Source organism: Callospermophilus lateralis, chromosome 3 (genome assembly GCF_048772815.1).
Source record: "Callospermophilus lateralis isolate mCalLat2 chromosome 3, mCalLat2.hap1, whole genome shotgun sequence".
In the NCBI taxonomy this organism is placed as follows: Eukaryota; Metazoa; Chordata; class Mammalia; order Rodentia; family Sciuridae; genus Callospermophilus; species Callospermophilus lateralis.
In genome coordinates this window covers 75,684,454-75,701,562 of record NC_135307.1, presented here as the reverse complement: position 1 = coordinate 75,701,562, position 17,109 = coordinate 75,684,454, and the positions used below count along the sequence as shown (strand labels likewise).

The following is a 17,109-nucleotide window of genomic DNA, read 5'->3' as shown; positions in this document are numbered from 1 at the left end:
TGAGATGATGATTTGAGTTAAGCTGTATATAATTGCTGTGATGCTGGATTGATTGAGTTGTATATGGACCCTGCTGGGGGTGGGGGGAATAGGGTGGCTCTGGGAATCTGCCTCGGGCACCTGCTACTTTGGAGTTCCCGTGGAGTTCTCGCAGGGTTGGGAGAGATTGGGCACACACGGAGCCAGGTGAAGAGTGTGTGTTTCCGAGGAGTGTGTGTGCAGTGCCGGTGAGAGTTGGGGAATAAAGAGTTTCTGTTTGAACCTACAAGGCTTTGTGGCGGCTCGGTTATTTGTGCCCAGCCAGACTGCAGCATGAACTAACAGACCAAACCAATAGTCATAAATCTGTGGTGGATTGTGACCAGTTCCCCAGCTCTACTGCAATATCATTTAAGGAAGCAAATTATATTAAAAGAGGATACGTATGAGGAAGCATTTCCTCTGTGAGTGTGTGTGTGTGTGTGTGTGTGTGTGTGTTTGATTTTGGAGATAATGGGTCAATACGGTATCATATTGAATAGCAAAGATCTAAAAAAATTCCCTGACTATAGAAAATTCCAGTGGGTCTTATGATGGTTAAGTTTTGTTAATTTGGGCTGGGGATGTGGCTCAGGTGGTATAGCGCTCGCCTGGCATGCGTGCGGGCCCCGGTTAGATTCTCAGCACCACGTACAAACAAAGATGTTGTGTCCGCCGATAACTAAAAAATAAATATTTAAAAAAATTCTCTCTCCCTCTCCTCTCTCACTCTCTCTTTAAAAAAAAAAAAAAAAAAAAAAAAGTTTTGTTAATTTTGAGCCAAATACCAAGATATTTGGAGGAATATAATTCTTGATATTTCTGTTAGGGTACCTTTGGATAAGATTTACATTACATTTAAATTGGTGGACTTTAGGTAAAGCAGATTGCCGGCATAACATGGGTGAGCCTATTCCAATCAGTTGAAGGCCTGAATAAAATAAAACTGGCTTCCCCTGCACAAGGGGAATTCTTTGGCAGATGGCCGTCAGAGTTAGTTATCTCCAACTTGGGTTCTTCCAGGTCTTACCAACAGACTACCTTTGAATTTGAACAACTCTCTCCCAAGTCTCCAACCCACTGGCCTAGCCGCCCCTAAGTCAAACTGTGCCCTTTTCTTTACTACGGAATACTAATAGCTTTATGCCCACTGGCTTTCAGACATGAGCCAGGGAGTTGAAATTTTTTTTGCATGTTTTTCTCAGATGCGTAGGTAATATGGCTCTGGGTGTCTTCCTTTGCTATGGCCAGTTAAATAGGAACTGGGGAAAGGAGAAAATAATCGAATACGTTCTGTAAAGATAGCTGATTGTGTAAAAACACTGGCACTGTAAACCCACCTGGCATAATTTTCTCTTCCTTTCATACAATATTACTTAATATTTGTGAAGAGGAAGGTTGATCTCCACCCTATATTCCTGCTTTAAGAAAGCAAGCAAAATCTCCCTACCCTGAACCACTCGTACCTCCAGCCATTAGAAAGCACAGCTTTACATTGACTCAAAGCGCGGGAGCTATCAGAAGACTCGCCCCGCCCCTCTCCCCGCCCCCTGTACTCTCCACGCTCTCAACTGGCGGGAGGAGGACGCCCCCAGCCAATCAACGTTCCGCAGGACCCTCCTCCCGCGCGTCTTTCAAAGGCCTTCTAAGAACCAATGAGCGGTTAAAGGCTAAGCCCGGGCACCTGGGGGCGGAGCAAACAACAGGGCCAGGATTTGATTGGTTCCTAGAAGACGCCGCGCCCCACCTCCCAGAAGACATACCAATGAGTTGAAGGGAGAGGCGGGGTCCGCGCGGGGCAGCGACTGAGACGCGGGTGCTGAACCGGGAGGTGGCACTGGTCAAGGCGTGCGGCGGCCAGCGATGAAGCCGGTGAGTCGGGTAGGATGGGACTTGGAGGAGCGAAGCTGCAGGGACCGGAGCAGTTCTCTAGGCCTTTCTGAGACTGGGCGTACAGCACGGTATTGGTCGCGACGCGACTCGCGCATTAACCGTCCTGTGGGTCCGGGAGGTGTCGCTTCCCCGCACCGGCAACAGTGACCGCTGTGAAGGAGCCAGATCCCACAGACCTGGGTTCGAGGTGGACGAGGGGAAGTCAGACATTCACTGTGTGCCTGCTGTGGTCTGTCACCTGTGGGTTTCTTATAAACCTCTCGACAGCCTTGCAAAAGAAGGCCAAGCCCAGGGTTATGGAGAAAAATGAGGCATAAGGAGTTTTAAGTGTTTCATCGTATTAATAAGCGTGATATCCCACCCCCGAAGGGTGTCTGGGGGCTGCCATGAAACCCCTAGGAAAAATCATGAATGCGAATGTGTTGCCCCGGCTTGGGGGCGACATCACAACTGCCGCCATCCCCCAGGAGCACTTGGCATTGCATTCCTTTCCCTGAGATTCAGAATCACTGGGGCCAGGGAACCAGAAATGTCCAGCCTGATTAGGAGAAGTAGAGAGCTAATGCCCACACAAATTTAAAATTTTATTAATCAAAATTGCTTTAAAGTAAAGGAAAAACAGACGTTGGCAAGGAGCTGTAGTCCCACCTTGGTTGACATCCTATTGAAGGGCCTTCTTTGAGGTTGAGTTGATTACCCTATAGATAGATAGATCCAAAGCAACTCAGATCTTAAATCACTCTGTCATGTGATCTTATAGTAACAAACAGGATCATCATAGAACATAACTTAAGAGCTAAGACAGGGCATTAGGTGTTTACACTTGCTAATCCCTGTTTCCATGTGGGGAGACATCAGCTGTCCTTAACTCCTGGCCTCTTTCTCCATTTGTCCCCAGAAGGGAAGAGTAAGTTATCTGATCTTTGAGTTTGGGAGGAACTGAACACAAGTAGCTCAACCTTTTCTTCACTTCTCTCTCTAGATCTATGTGCCTGCCTCCAGAAAGTGCTTTCTGGCCTACTCTTTGTCACACAGGAGCCCTGGGTTGTCCATCAGTGCCTGTAACTGGGAAGATTAGTGTGATTATGGGGTGGAGATGTGGCAAGCTCACTCAACCATAGCTTTAAGCTACATCTTTTGCTTGACAATAACATTTTGATTTCCATGTACCAATCCAATGTCTTATTTCTCAGCTTGTTCCAACTAGGGAGCAGGAAAAGGGTATTTTTTTAATTGGTCTTGTAAATTCGTACACAGTATCAAAGCTTCCATGAAAAAAATTCTGCCTTCAAGATTGAGTTCCACCTACGGCCATCTCAACAGTTCTAGTCTAGTGATTTGTAAATTTGGGGGCAGGCTAGTTCGTCTGTACTCCACCCATCCACCACCAAGCTGCCCCCTATATAGGAGTCATTTTTTAAGAAACTACTTCCCTAGCTTCATCTCCTCTGTTTCATCTCTATTTCAACATCACAGTTTCTGAATACACAAACCCTTTCTCTTTTTGTCTTAGTTTCCTAAACTTCCTCTGTATCTGCCTAGAAACCTCTTGTTCTTCCTTCAAAATTCAGAGTAAGCATCTCTGTAAAGACTTCTCTAGTTCCCTAAGTTGTCAGTCACTCCCTTTTCTGCTCTGGCATGTGGTTTCTTCTTCCATTTTAGCACTAAAATCGTTCTCCTCCTGCTGGGTGTGGCACACGCCTGTAATCCCAGTGACTCAGGAGGCTGAAGCAGGGTCAAAAATTGAAAACCAGCCTCAGCACTTTAGGCAGGCCCTAAACAACTTAGTGAGACCCTGTCTCAAAGTAAAGTCTTTCTTTTGTAATCTATACACATCTGTCCCTACAACTACACTGAAGGCAAGCTATTTACTTTATGGATCTTCCTATCTCGAAGGTTTTGACCACTGAAGGTGTCCAAGAAATGCTTGTGAATGAGTAAACAAATCTTTCACTTCATATTTAAGGAAGACACATCCAGGATAAACTGAAGAGGCTTGTGTACAACAATCTTTCCACTATGCAGTGCTAAGATTATTAATAGGATGGTAAAATAGTAATCATTTATTATTGATATTGCTGATGTCTGATAGTCCAGATTGGTGACAAAATAAATAGAAAATATGAATTCGGTGGATGTTTAGGCCAGAGTCAACTATGCTACGGCTATACATAATTTTTTTTTATAATTTCTAACATAACATTTCTTTTGAAGCCTATTTCAATACAAGCAAGTGAGTTTGACTCCTCAGATGAAGAGCCTATCGAAGATGAACAGACTCCAATTCAGATATCATGGTATGTTAGCATTTCTAATCAGTGTTGTACTCTTTGTAGAACATAATTCACATGTTGAAAACATTCAGTGATTATCTTCTGATTATGTAATTCTAATCTTTGAGGGATCTTTGAACTCTGCAATTTATAAGACCCTTTTGTTCTCTTTATTTACAATTAAGAAAATCTTAATAGAAGCAAGTAAATAAGGAGTAGAGGTAGGATTTTTTTTAAATGATCTCTCACCAAAATCTACTTATTCTTTTAAGGCCAAAGAATAGTATACCAAATGTAGGATGAGATAATTTGGGGGAAGTGGGGGGCAGGCAGGTACCGGGGATTGAACTCACAGGCACTCGACCACTGAGCCACATCCCCAGCCCTATTGTATTTTATTTAGAGACAGAGTCTCACTGAGTTGCTTAGGACCTCGCTAGGTTGTTGAGGCTAGCTTTGAATTTGCAATCCTCCTGCTCAGCCTTCTGAGCAGCTGGGATTAGAGTCGTGCACCACCACACCCAGCAAGATAATCATTTATTATTAAGTCAAATCTTAGATAATATTTCAACCATTTGTCATAGTAATGCATCTGTCAGTAAACTCTGTTTAAGATAAAATTCAAATATATATAATAACCAAAAAGAATTTCTATAAAAAATCAACTTCCAAGTGTTAGCAAGTGATTTATGATTTACCAGATTCTCTACAACCAAAAAATGCTTCCTCTCATCCCTGTGAATGTAATTGTCTCAGGAAAGCACCATCTCTACAGTAGGAAAGGAGTACTAAATGGTGTTGTCTCTGATGTTCTTTTGTCCTGCCATCAAGTAGCATTACCTTTCATTCCCCTTTTCAGCCCTTTTTAATGTCATACAGTATTTATATCATGCCTCCTGTTTTCCTCTAACTTAATCTCCTGACTTGAAAACAGGATAAACCGCTGTCCCTAAGTACTGCAAACTGGGAACAGATAATATTTTATTTTAATCAAAATCCATTACTGCAGGAATGGGTAACCATGGTTGTCATTATATGAAATCATATCTGTTAAAGTAGTTCTACCAAAAAAATCTTAAAATAGTAACGTAAAATGAATGCTAAAGATGGAATTGTCAGATGGTCATACTTCAGTTCATTTATCTAAAGTTACAACAGATCAAGCACCCCTAATCTGAAGTCTGAAGTGCTCTAAAATCCAAAACCTTTGAGTGCCAACATGATACTCAAAAGGTTTTGAATTTTGGAATATTTCAGATGTCAGATATTCAGATTAGGGATGCTCAACCAATAAATTCTATGCAAATTAACACAATTCAAAAACTCCAAAATCTGAAATACATCTGGTAACAAACAATTTAGATAAGGGATATTAAACCTGAAATACAAAATATCTCAAGTAACATCCCATAGAATAACTTAAGTACCCTGTATACTACCTGGGATTATCTTTAAGGTAAATTTAAACTAATATACCATTTAAGACTTAAATTCTAAGAAATCTAATGCTAAGTTTTAAAACTTCTCATTTTAAATCTTTCAGTCTTTCTAAGCTTTTTTGTGATCCACCTATGGATATTAACTTTTAATTTTTGCTTTGTGACTTCTGTAAAGTTTTAAAACACCCTTATTTGGTGACAAGCATTCATGTTGGTTGAGTTTCCAGTTATAGCTTGTGGGAAATGGTGGGTGGATCCTGGGGATTGAACTGAGGGCCTTGTGCATGCTAGGTAAGTGCTGTACCACAGAGCTATATCCTCAGCCCTTTTTATATTTTAAGAGAGGGTTTTGTTAAGTTCCTTGGGATAGCCTCAAACTTGCAATCATTTTTGCCTGAGCCTCCCCCCAAGTAGCAGAGATCACAGGTAGGCACCACAGCACCTTAGCCATTTATAACTTTTTTAAAAAATGAACTTTTTAAATTTTTCTTTTCAGGCTACCTCTGTCACAAGTGAATTGTTCTCAGTTTCTTGGTTTATGTGCTCTGCCAGGTAGGTTATACTACAGTTGGCTTCCTATTCATATATTTTGGAGATCTTTTTGACTGTTAACACATTATTCTGTATACTGAGCAATGAAAGAATCTCATAGATCTAGACTGGGTAACTCACTTTGGAAGCCTTCATGGTTGGTTATAGATAAAGGTACACAGATCCATTCTTCAACCCTTCCAGAGCTGCCTTCAGAGCTTTATATTTCTGATTTACCTATCTTAATAAAACTTAATCCCTGGGGTACAAATGAGGTTGAGGACCACAGCCAGCCACTCATCACAGAAACACAGAATAAAGAGTGCTGGCTTAGGAGTTTCTTCAACTGGAATCTATGAATTCTTGTAATTATGTTCCGAAAAATCTAAGAAATTAAAATTCACCTTCAAAATTAAATTGAAAGTAAATGGTCACATGGAATGATTTTCTAAAAGTAGCTATATATGTGTTTAAATGTGCTTGTTATATATTACCAGAAACTGACTTTTTTTTTACTTGCATTATTACTACTTATAGGTTGTAAATTTAAAGATATTAGAAGAAATATTCAAAAAGATACAGGTAGGTGTAATATGAGACAACCATACTAATAGTTTAAAAAAACATTGAAAGTCTCCTTATCAGAAGGAACAAACTATAGTCTCTTCTCAATCAATGTTTGATACTTCAAGTTTCAAAAATAAACTTATTCTAATATGTGAAAATGTATTTGTGAAAGACACAGAGAACTCATCATTTATCTCAACATGACTTTGCTTTTCACCAACTGCTGTATATTATACATAAAAACTGTATTTGAGGTTAGTATATATGATAGAGTATGAAATTATATAAATAGGAAACTGACTTTTTGTACTATCTAGATCTTTGATCATTCTTTTCCTTGTAGACTTGACTGTGGTAGTAGGAATTAATCCCAAGCTGGGAACCCAGAGGCAGCAATGAAACCATCCATCCTGGATAGGAAATGTAGAGGTAGCATCTAGGGTGAAATCAGAGTGGGAACTGGTTTTCCATGCCCAAGGACATTCAAAACACTATAACTTCAAGTCTAATAATAATTTTCAAAACCTAATCTATCCACATTTGGAATTTTCATATAGTACAATACTTATAAATATGAATCTTTTCAAAATATCTTATTCTGATTGGCCTGGAATATCTCGATCCTATTAGTGCCACCAACATCTTTATACTCCAAAAAATAAAGAATGTATGTATTGCTTGACCCTGACTAGTATAGCTTTTTTAACCTTAAAATCTTTTTCTCAGAGGTAGAGTACTTGCCTAGCACATATGAGGCACTGGGTTCAAACCTCAACACCACATAAAGGTATTGTGTTCATCTACAACTAAAAAAAAAAAAAAAAAATTTTTTTAAATCTTTTTCTGGTTGTTCTAGAATATCAGTTTGCTAATGTACTTTAATTTGTTCCTTACCTCCTAAAAAGACTTAATGAGGCTAATAGATGAGTTGACCCTTGCAGTTATTTATAAAGATTTTCTGCTTTAGACAAACCTACTGTAATAGGAAATTTCTGTTTTAGAGAACATTTAAGTTATAAGCAAAATATAATTTAAATCATTGGTTCAAGACCAAACTTGTACATTTTGGAATGCCCTATTAATTAGTATCTTTCGTAAAAGGGTTTTCAATTTTTCCCCGCTTTGGTGATTTGTGGATATAGCCATGGGTTCAGCTGTCAGCATCACAGAAAAACAGGCTGGACTCTCCTTGCATTAGTTACCATGGCATCTCCTCAGAGTCCTTTCTAGGATAGTCTGTAGAAATTTTCTGATGTGTACAAAAAGCAAACAGAATTACTTACCCATTTAAAAATGCTTAGATATATTAATAAATACTTGTTTACCAGTTCAAAAATATAATAGTTTTATCAGGAGCAGCACTGTCTAATAAAATATAATGGAAGCCATATCTATAACTACATTTTCTAGTTGCCACATTAAAAAAGTAAAAACAAGTAAAAATAATTTTAATAATACCTTTTATTTAGTTTAGTATATCCTAAATTATCATTTCACCAGCTTTTAAGTATAAAGCAAATAATTAATGAGATAGTTATTTTTGCGTGCTTAGTCTTTGAAATTAGGTATGTCTTTACAGTACATCTCAGTTTGGACTAGCCGCCTTTCAACTGCAGATCTAGAGGGTCAAGAGAAAAGGTACTTTGTACCTCAATGGCTAAATGTCCTTAGATTTGGGGGCAGAGGCAAGCTTAAATTAGCCAAGATTATTTATTCTGAACCAAATGCTCTGGAGTGAATTGCCCTAAAGAAGTTCCCATGCATAGAATTCGTATAGTAATATTTCTTGGTTCTTATAGTGAAAATAACCAAATAATGTAATTTTAATACAGTTAATGCTTTATTTTCTAGAGACCTGGTCCATAAAATTAAGTACACAATGGTGTGGTATAGAGCATATATGAGGGGTAATACAAGAACTCTGGCTAGAGGTTTTATATACAATGTTTGCGATAAAATAAACAGCAGAGTGATTAAGTAGCAAGTATGGTTGATGTGGGGAGGACAAAAAATGTGCTATCCATTCCTTCTCAAGAGTTTAATAGTATTAGATATTTTCAGATTCATATTAAAGCAGTATTATAAACTTTTTTGCAAGAAAAGCAATACACAATATAATTGTCTCATCTTGGAATTCAGTACATAGTATTTTGACTTATATGATTAGATTTAATTATTCAGCATTTCAAATTTATAAATTATCACTTGTTACTAGTTTGGCTTAAGAAACTTAACTCCATATTCTCTCTCTTGACCATATTTAAATTTGTAATGTTTCATATGTGTGTGTCTGTGTGTATCTTGGTCTGTTGGCAGAAGAACTAAAGAGCTATGGTATACAAGACATATTTGTTTTCTGCACCAGAGGGGAACTGTCAAAATATAGAGTCCCAAACCTCCTGGACCTCTACCAGCAGTATGGAATTACAACTCATCACCATCCAATCCCAGATGGAGGGACTCCTGACATAGCCAGCTGCTGTGATATAATGGAGGAGCTTGCAATCTGTCTCAAGAATAACCGAAAAACCTTAATACAGTATGTTCTCCTTTTCTGCATACATTACATGAGAAATGTCCCAGTCAAAATGTTTTCTTAAACTGTTCAGTTATTGCCCATCTCATATTTTTATTGTAAAGATTCAAAGGACATAATGCATTGAAAGTGCTACCACAATGCCTGGTACAAAGTAAGCACTCAGATATTTATTGTTACTGCTTTTCAAGAGTAAGGACAATAAATAAGTTTAATTGGAAATTTTCAGAATAAGGTCACAGGCTCCCTGCCCCCTGCCCTTATTTTTGTCTTAGACCTTAAGTTGCAATTTGGGGACCACCACCACAAAAAGTGGAACATTATTGTTATATACTATTCACTTGTCATTTAGGTTATCAGTTAGTTGCTTAGTTATTTTCAATAGCAAAAAAAAAAAAAATTTTTTTTTCAAAATTTACAGCAAATAAGTCATCCCTAAGCAATGAGCAACTTAAAGGATATGACTTGAAAATTGTTTGATATGCATTTGTTACCAGAATGAAATGGGACTGAGTCAGTGGCTATAAAAAAATACAAGCTGCTGTTATAAATGTTTAAAACAAAATAAAATGGGTTAAGGAAAGGGAGCAAAATGTGTTAAAAATGGAGAGGCTGGGCAGAAGGATCGCGAATTCAAAGCTAGCCTCAGCAACTTAGAAGGTCCTAAGCAACTCAGCAAAACCCTGTCCCTAAATAAAATACGAAAAAAGGAATGGGGATGTGGCTCAGTGAGTAAGCCCCCTTGGATTCAATCCCTAGTACCAAAAAAAAAAAAAAAAAAAAAAAAGAAAGAAGTAGCTTTGGATAAGGGTACAAGAGAGTGGCAATGGATAGTAGGTTGTAGCATTAGAAATGGTACTGTGGATGATAAACCACAGATGACTTTCCAGAAGTGAGACACAGAGCAAAGGAGAGCTAAAGCTAGTCCTTCACTTTGTTTGTTGCTCATTCTTGTAACTTAATAAGCCACCTCATTTTTACTGAACAAATTAGAGCATTAAAGTGTGATTATCTCAAAAACTCTTAAGGTACTTCAAGTCATTGCTTTGAGCTCAAGGTGTACAGACTCTACCAACAGCTGCATAGGTTCAGGGCCCCTGTGAAAGGAAAAATCCAGCGAACTTCTCTCCTTGAACCTCATCCAATTGCACCAGTTCCAAAGGCAAGCCCACCAGTACAGAGTCTTTGGTGACATAACACCTTTTTGTGGTCAATCTAAAGTCTGATATAAAGAGAACTAAAGCTTGCAGGTGGGCAATAAAGAACTAGAAGCCATCCAACATTCTATGGTTTCCAAACTTTCTTAAGCATAGTCTCTCATCTAGTTCTAATTATAAAAGCAAATTTTCAGAATAGACTCAATTATCTCTGCTTAATTTTCTGGCAACTATAGGCAAAATAGTAATTAGTTAAATATAGCTAGTATATATCTTTCCAATTTTTAGACCCATTTTTTAAAAAACTTATTCTGAAACCTTTTTAATAGCTATGATATATAGATGTTTTAATATATAGTAAATAATATATATAATTAGATAATATGTTATTTTATTTGGTACTGGGGATGTAACCACTGAGCCACATCCCTAACTCTTGTTATTTGAGACAGGCTCTCATAAGTTGCTGAGACTAGCTTTGAACTTGTGATCCTCCTGCCTCAGCCACCCGAGCTGCTGGGATTACAGGCATGCACCACCAGGCACCGCCAAAAACATTTTTTGAAAGAAACTTCTACTGAAAAGTTTCTGAAGACCAAAGTAGTTGAAGACCAACTAGCTGGGTTTTTTGAAGCTTAACAATTTTTACCATAGCAGGTTTGAGCAAACTAAATGCCCTAATGTTTGAACAGAATACAGATAAGATAGACAGGGGGATGGGTGAGCTTGCATATATTGAATGTTTCAGGCTCCCATAAAATACTGCATCTGATGGCTAGAATTTTGCCTTATTCTAGAACTTTCAAAGGTCCTACAATGTCAAGTTTGTTTGGACAAAGATAATGTTCTATCATTCTGTTATTTTGAATGCTCATTTTACTAGACAGTAATAGGGTCTGCTAAATTTTTTTCACGGTCCCATTCTCTGCCAGTGCTCTCTGGCTTGTTCTGCTTGGACATTTTTAGTCCTTTATGAACTTGGTGAACACTATTGCTACTGTTTACATTGTTCCCTTGGGCTATTTGTAACAAAGTACCAAGGATTGGATGGCTTATAATACAGAAATTTATTTTCTCCCAGTTCTGGAGACTAGAAGTCCAAAACCAAGGTGTCAACAGAGCCACACTCTCTGAGACTGGGTAGAAGACTTTCTTGCCTCTTCCTGGCTTCTGGTGGTGGCTGTCATTCCTCAGTGTTCCTTGGCTAGTAATTATCACTCAGGTCTCGGCTTCTGTCACCACAGGATTCTCCTTGTGTGTCTCTGACTTCATGTCGTGTTTTCCTTTTCTAAAGACACTAGATAAATTATTTCTGTGCAGATAGCATTTGTCCTGTAACCACTCAGGTTTTGTCTAAAAGAGAATAATCAAAGTAGCAGTTAGTAAAAATAAATCAATTTCTACCAATCTAGTAACACTCCATTTCTCAGATGTGGATCTTGGGGTTTAAAGGGGTCAATATTAAGGGGCCTGTCTATCCTGACCCTTGGAGATATTCAGAATACTTCTCCACAAATAAATAAGCACACTCAACTTTTGATTAGTTAATTAAACAATATTAATGTCTGTGCAAAGTGCTGTGCTAGTCATTGGAGTTAGATAGTAGGCAGGAAAAGCAAGCTTTTAGTCAAAACGTTGAATGCAATGACAATATATAAATTTCAAAACTGTATTTCCCTTTCAGCTGTTATGGAGGACTTGGGAGATCTTGTCTTGGTAAGAAACACATTTTCACGATAATATTTTTAACCTCAAAGTAGGTAGACTTCTGTTTGATCCACATTACAAGCAAAAGAAGTCATAAAAGACTACATATCACATGACCATTTATGTGAAATGTCCAAAATAAGCATACCTATAGAAACAGATCACTGGTTGCTTAAAACAGAGATTAATGGGGTAATAGAAAGGTGTGATAGTGAAAAGGCACACGACTTCTGTCTAAAGTGACAAAAATGTCCCAAGATTGACTGTAATGATGGTTGCCACGTGTAAATAGACTAAAATTTATGGAATTGTATACTTTAAATTGAGTCTTCTATACTTGCTACCCCCAACCTGTGTGCAGCTGAACCTAAGATTGCTAGTGCAAATTTGCAAGGACACCAAATACAGACACAAATTACCTTTACACAAGCTTCAGGATGGCTTCTCCACTTTCGGCCTCAGGCTCCCCAAGAGGGAGAGCAAGAGAAAGGAAAGAGAGAAAGAAGGGGGGGGTGTAAGGGAGGGAAGGGGAGGGTAGGGGAAGGAAGGAGGGGGGAGGAGGGAGAGAGAGATCACCTTCAGAAGTGAGCTTTCACTGAGGGGACTCTTGTTTAGAAAGTTCTATCCAAAAAAGGCCAGGAGAGGCAGGGCTAAGAGGGAAAGATGAGTGTAACTCAACACTGGGGGGCACATCCCACAAAGAAGACCATCTTACTATCCTAGCTAGAATCCACCCTAACCAGAACGAATGAATGCAGTAGTTGCATTCAGAATCTGAGACATAAGGACTGGAAGAATGAGGTCATTCCTTGTGGCTCCCCACATATACCAACATAAATCTAGTTAGATATCAAATGTTTTACCCTATCTCTAGTTTTTAATAATATATTATTTTTCTGGCATGTTCTCTTAGTAGCTGCTTGTCTCCTTCTATACCTATCTGACACTGTGTCACCTCAGCAAGCCATAGACAGCCTGAGAGATGTAAGAGGATCTGGGGCAATACAGACCATAAAGGTGAGACACTTGACTCTTACTGTTTGGTTGCAGTTAGGGGCAATCTGTTATAAGGACAGTGTAATATACAACCAAAGGGCACAGATGAAAATCCAAAGCATGCTATTGGTCAAACACACTTATTTTTTAAATTTATGTTTAAATATAACCAAGATATCTACAAAAGCTCAGTATTTTTAAAAAAAAATGAGATTTTTAAACTTTCTACTTTATTCTTTCAAGATCTACCATTGCAGTTTTTTCCCCCCATTCAGTTCTATGAATGGATCATGTCACTTGGAATAATGAGATAGTTACTATAAATTTGGTTAAGAACTAAAGATCCTATTATATCATCAAAACATTGAACAAAGATTAATAGTTTAAAAAATGTAAATCAGTACTAATTGTCTTTAACCATGGGCCTCTTCTACATTTACCCTGAAGTGACCTCTTCTACATTTACCGTGCCCTTAATACTTCAAAAACATTGCAGTAGCAATGCTAAGGATATTATATAAAAATCATGATACCAAAAAGAGTCTGTGATTTCACTTTATTTGTAGAACTATGATGCTAATTTTGCCTTCTTTTTCCAAGTACCCTGTCTCAGCTCTAGGACTAGAAGCAGGGGGGGGGGGGGGGGGGGAATCCTGGCCATTAAAGCAGCTCCCTGGGCTTGAAAGTCTATCTTCCCAGGGCTGGGATGGGTATAACCTAGTATCATATATGGTGAATTACTGTAATTATTGATAAATTCACCAAGCAGCTTTATTCTCAAGGATTAAATAAGGTCATTCACAAAACAATCTATACAAGGTCTGCTTCACAGTATACATTCTGAAAAGAGAATTCCCCTTATTTTAAAATCAAATGTTTCAAATTCAGGAAGTTCAACTCTCTTTGAAACAAAATATATGGGCTGATATATGAATAAATATGCCTATCTTCCATATTTAATACTGGAAAGAATAAAGCCCACACTATTATGAGCTGTCAATTTATCACCTGGGCATTCTGTGGCAAACTAGTTTTAACCATCTTTGTGCCAATGTAAGTTGGCAGCACATGGTTTCAGTGTCTCAGGAATGATAACATCAACTTGGGAGACTGAAGCAGGAGGATAACAGCCTAGGCAACTTTGTGAGACTCTGTCTCAAAATTTAAAAACAGAAAGGGCTGGAGATGTAGCTCAGTGGTAGTGCACCCCTCAATTCCCAGTACACACACACACACACACACAAAAGGAACAATATGAAATGATTGGCAGCTTGGCAGAGTGAAAATACTCTTTGGGAAACTATTTAAATATCAAATAAATTTAAAAAATCTTTTATTTTGCTTATCTGTGTGATTAGTGATGTTTGGTCTTAAAAAAATATTCTCTAAGAATTTTTTTTTTCTTAGGTAGAATATATCATCACAAAAAGCAAGAGACAGAGGCTTCAATAACTCAAGATTTTCTTGAATATGCCATTATTATTTTTTTTTAGTTATAGGTGGTAAAAATATCTTTATTTTAATGTGATGTTGAGGATGGAATCCAGTGCCTCATGTATAGTAGGCAAGCACTCTACGTCTGAGCCACAACTCCATTCCTGAATATGCCATTATTAATTGCTATAGAAAGTGCCTTCTCCTTATTTCACAGGGAAAAAACATTAGCAAATATTTACTGCTTTTAATTTTACTTAGTTCTGCCAATATAGAGAGAAAGGATTCTATAAACTTATAAAACATTCATCCAAATTTCATGCTTTCAGATTTTGAGATAAACTTCCCCAAGTTACAAATGTTTTCTTAGCCAAAAAGATGTAGAATTGCTCTTAGCAGTTGTTTTTTGATTCATTCCTTATTCCTGCTAGTATTGTGTATACTTTGGTAACTAGTTTTCTACAATGTATTTCAGTATATTTTTACTTTTTGCAGCAATATAATTATCTTCATGACTTCCGGGATAAACTAGCTGCATATCTATCATCAAGAGATTCACTATCAAGATCTGTGTCAAGATAAAGAGTTTCAAATAGCATATATGTATATGTGACCATGTCTGAAATTTGAGTTCTCTAGCATCATTTGTGTTAAAACCAAACTACCAGTGTTATCCACTTCAATGTAAATGTATATATGCAGATATCCCTAAAGCCTTTATTGACAAAATGGTCTCTTTCACTCATAACACACAGACAGAAAATTTGGTATAGTTTTCCTTTTAGAAATATACTGGCTGCTCTGGTATATTTTACCTATGCTGGGAAAAAAAATACAAGCAAATTTGTATTATTTACATGTCTGTCTCATTTTTCTACTGGTTACTATGAGTTGGCATTTGGTATTGGAAGTATGAAGTTTTTGTATGAGTACCCACGCTGAACTTTTAAGTAACTTTCACTCTATTCCTCCTGAAATTCTTCCATTAGTTTTTCTACTTCATAGACTTCTAGCATTGTAAGAGATCTCCCAGCACTGGATCAATCAAATCCGGTATTTACCAACATCTGTTGGGATTTTTTTTTCAGAGATAAGGAATTCATTAGTTCAGACAGTTGCTCCATTTTTACAGCATTCATTTTTCCACCCTAAAAACTACACAGAATGAATTTTAGTCCTCCTTTCACTTTCACAAAATATTTGACTACAGATTAATAATCTCTCATTCTCCCATTCCTTCACCTCACCGCATACTACTGAAATATTTTGTCTTTAAATGAGCTACCCGATACAATCATTTGGGCCATAAACAAGGATCATTTGGGTCAAAGCCACCTCTTTCCACAGATATTGATGGTTTCAGTACCACACCCATACATAGGTCCATGGCTGTCTTGGCTACTGGAGATCACAAAAGTGAATCAGTGGTCATTGGCTATTACCAACAGGCTGCAAACCCATAGGCAGTTCTACAGAAGACAGTTTCATCACATCAAAATTTAAATAATCATAAGGTGCCCCAAAGTTTTCCTTTGTCTCACACTCTTGATAAAATACTTGAATTTCATTAAGAAAAACTACACAACAATTACCAGCGCTGTTTGTGAACTTCAGACAAGAGCACCAGTATGTTCCATAATACAAAATCAATATTTTAATACTTTTATATATGCCCTGCTGCTAGAACTTAATATTTTATTAATATTAAGCAAGATGGGTGTTCCAGATATTCCACCAGTATTTAATCTTTAATCTAGATTTCTTATCGGATCATAAATGCCAAAAGTTATAGGTAACGCAGTTTTTGTTTATTTACTTGTTTGTTTGCTTAAGAGTATAGGTTGCAACAACAGATTGGCCTTCATTATTTTTGTATTACAACCAAGTACAATTTAAAATCACAATACCTGTAAAACTTTAGACTAAAACTGACATTTACAAATCTAACATTACCAATCTCCTCATATTTGGTGTCTCGCATGGGGAGCGACTGAGGGTAAGTAAACCGCTCGCCCCTGAGGGCAGGGCGAGAGGATGGGTAGCCATTTTAAGATTCCTCTTTTGTTTTGCTTCATTTTTGTTTTAAGTTGCCTGTCCCTGGAGATGAGTGAGACGGAAGAAAAACCGCTCACATCTGAGGAAAAACTATTTACGTTTGAGGAACAGATAGGGAGAAAGGACGGATGCACATGTCAGGAGGATAGAAAGGTTATAATGATTTTGGGTGGTTCAATTGTTCTTTCATTCTGTCTCGGTTTTCTTTGGTGTTATCTTGTTGGGTTGTATTATAGTAGAAATACGGGATCAGAAATTAGTAAAAAGCTCTCCTGTTCTCCACTGCCTCTTCGACAGTAAGGACCCGGGTCTCCTTGCCCACCCTCCAGGCAAACAAAACATTTGCAAAGGGTTAGTCAACCCAAAATCAAAAAGCAATGACAGGCGGGCAGAATATGTGAAGGGGGAGAGCGGCACTACATTGTTCCTTGGTGGGGATGACAAGAAGGGTAGTGTGAACCTTTGATGACTGGGGACTTGTTTCGCCACCCAAAGCCCAAAAG

General features: G+C 37.8%; 1 protein-coding gene across 3 annotated transcripts; it reads left to right on the top strand.

Moving 5' to 3' along the window:
• Positions 1-1,810: 1,810 nt before the first annotated feature.
• Cdkn3 (cyclin dependent kinase inhibitor 3) lies at positions 1,811-15,407 on the top strand. 3 transcript variants are annotated; one of them, XM_076848372.1, is made up of 8 exons: positions 1,811-1,890; positions 4,126-4,208; positions 6,120-6,175; positions 6,692-6,736; positions 9,038-9,260; positions 12,099-12,130; positions 13,038-13,138; positions 15,047-15,407. In XM_076848372.1, exons 1-8 carry the CDS (start codon positions 1,882-1,884, stop codon positions 15,131-15,133), a joined length of 636 nt encoding a protein of 211 aa, XP_076704487.1. In that variant the 5' UTR covers positions 1,811-1,881; the 3' UTR covers positions 15,134-15,407. The 3 variants fall into 3 exon arrangements, with proteins under 3 accessions (XP_076704487.1, XP_076704486.1, XP_076704488.1); XM_076848371.1 differs by having other exon boundaries at positions 13,035-13,138; XM_076848373.1 differs by lacking the exon at positions 6,692-6,736 and having other exon boundaries at positions 13,035-13,138.
• Positions 15,408-17,109: the final 1,702 nt, after the last annotated feature.

What these genes read in the sequence shown, in the direction of transcription:
- Cdkn3 (XM_076848371.1), top strand. An exon ending in TGGTTTATGTGCTCTGCCAG is followed by an intron (nt 6,176 to 6,691) that starts GTAGGTTATACT and finishes TACTACTTATAG; the next exon opens with GTTGTAAATTTAAAGATATT. An exon ending in AACCGAAAAACCTTAATACA is followed by an intron (nt 9,261 to 12,098) that starts GTATGTTCTCCT and finishes TTTCCCTTTCAG; the next exon opens with CTGTTATGGAGGACTTGGGA.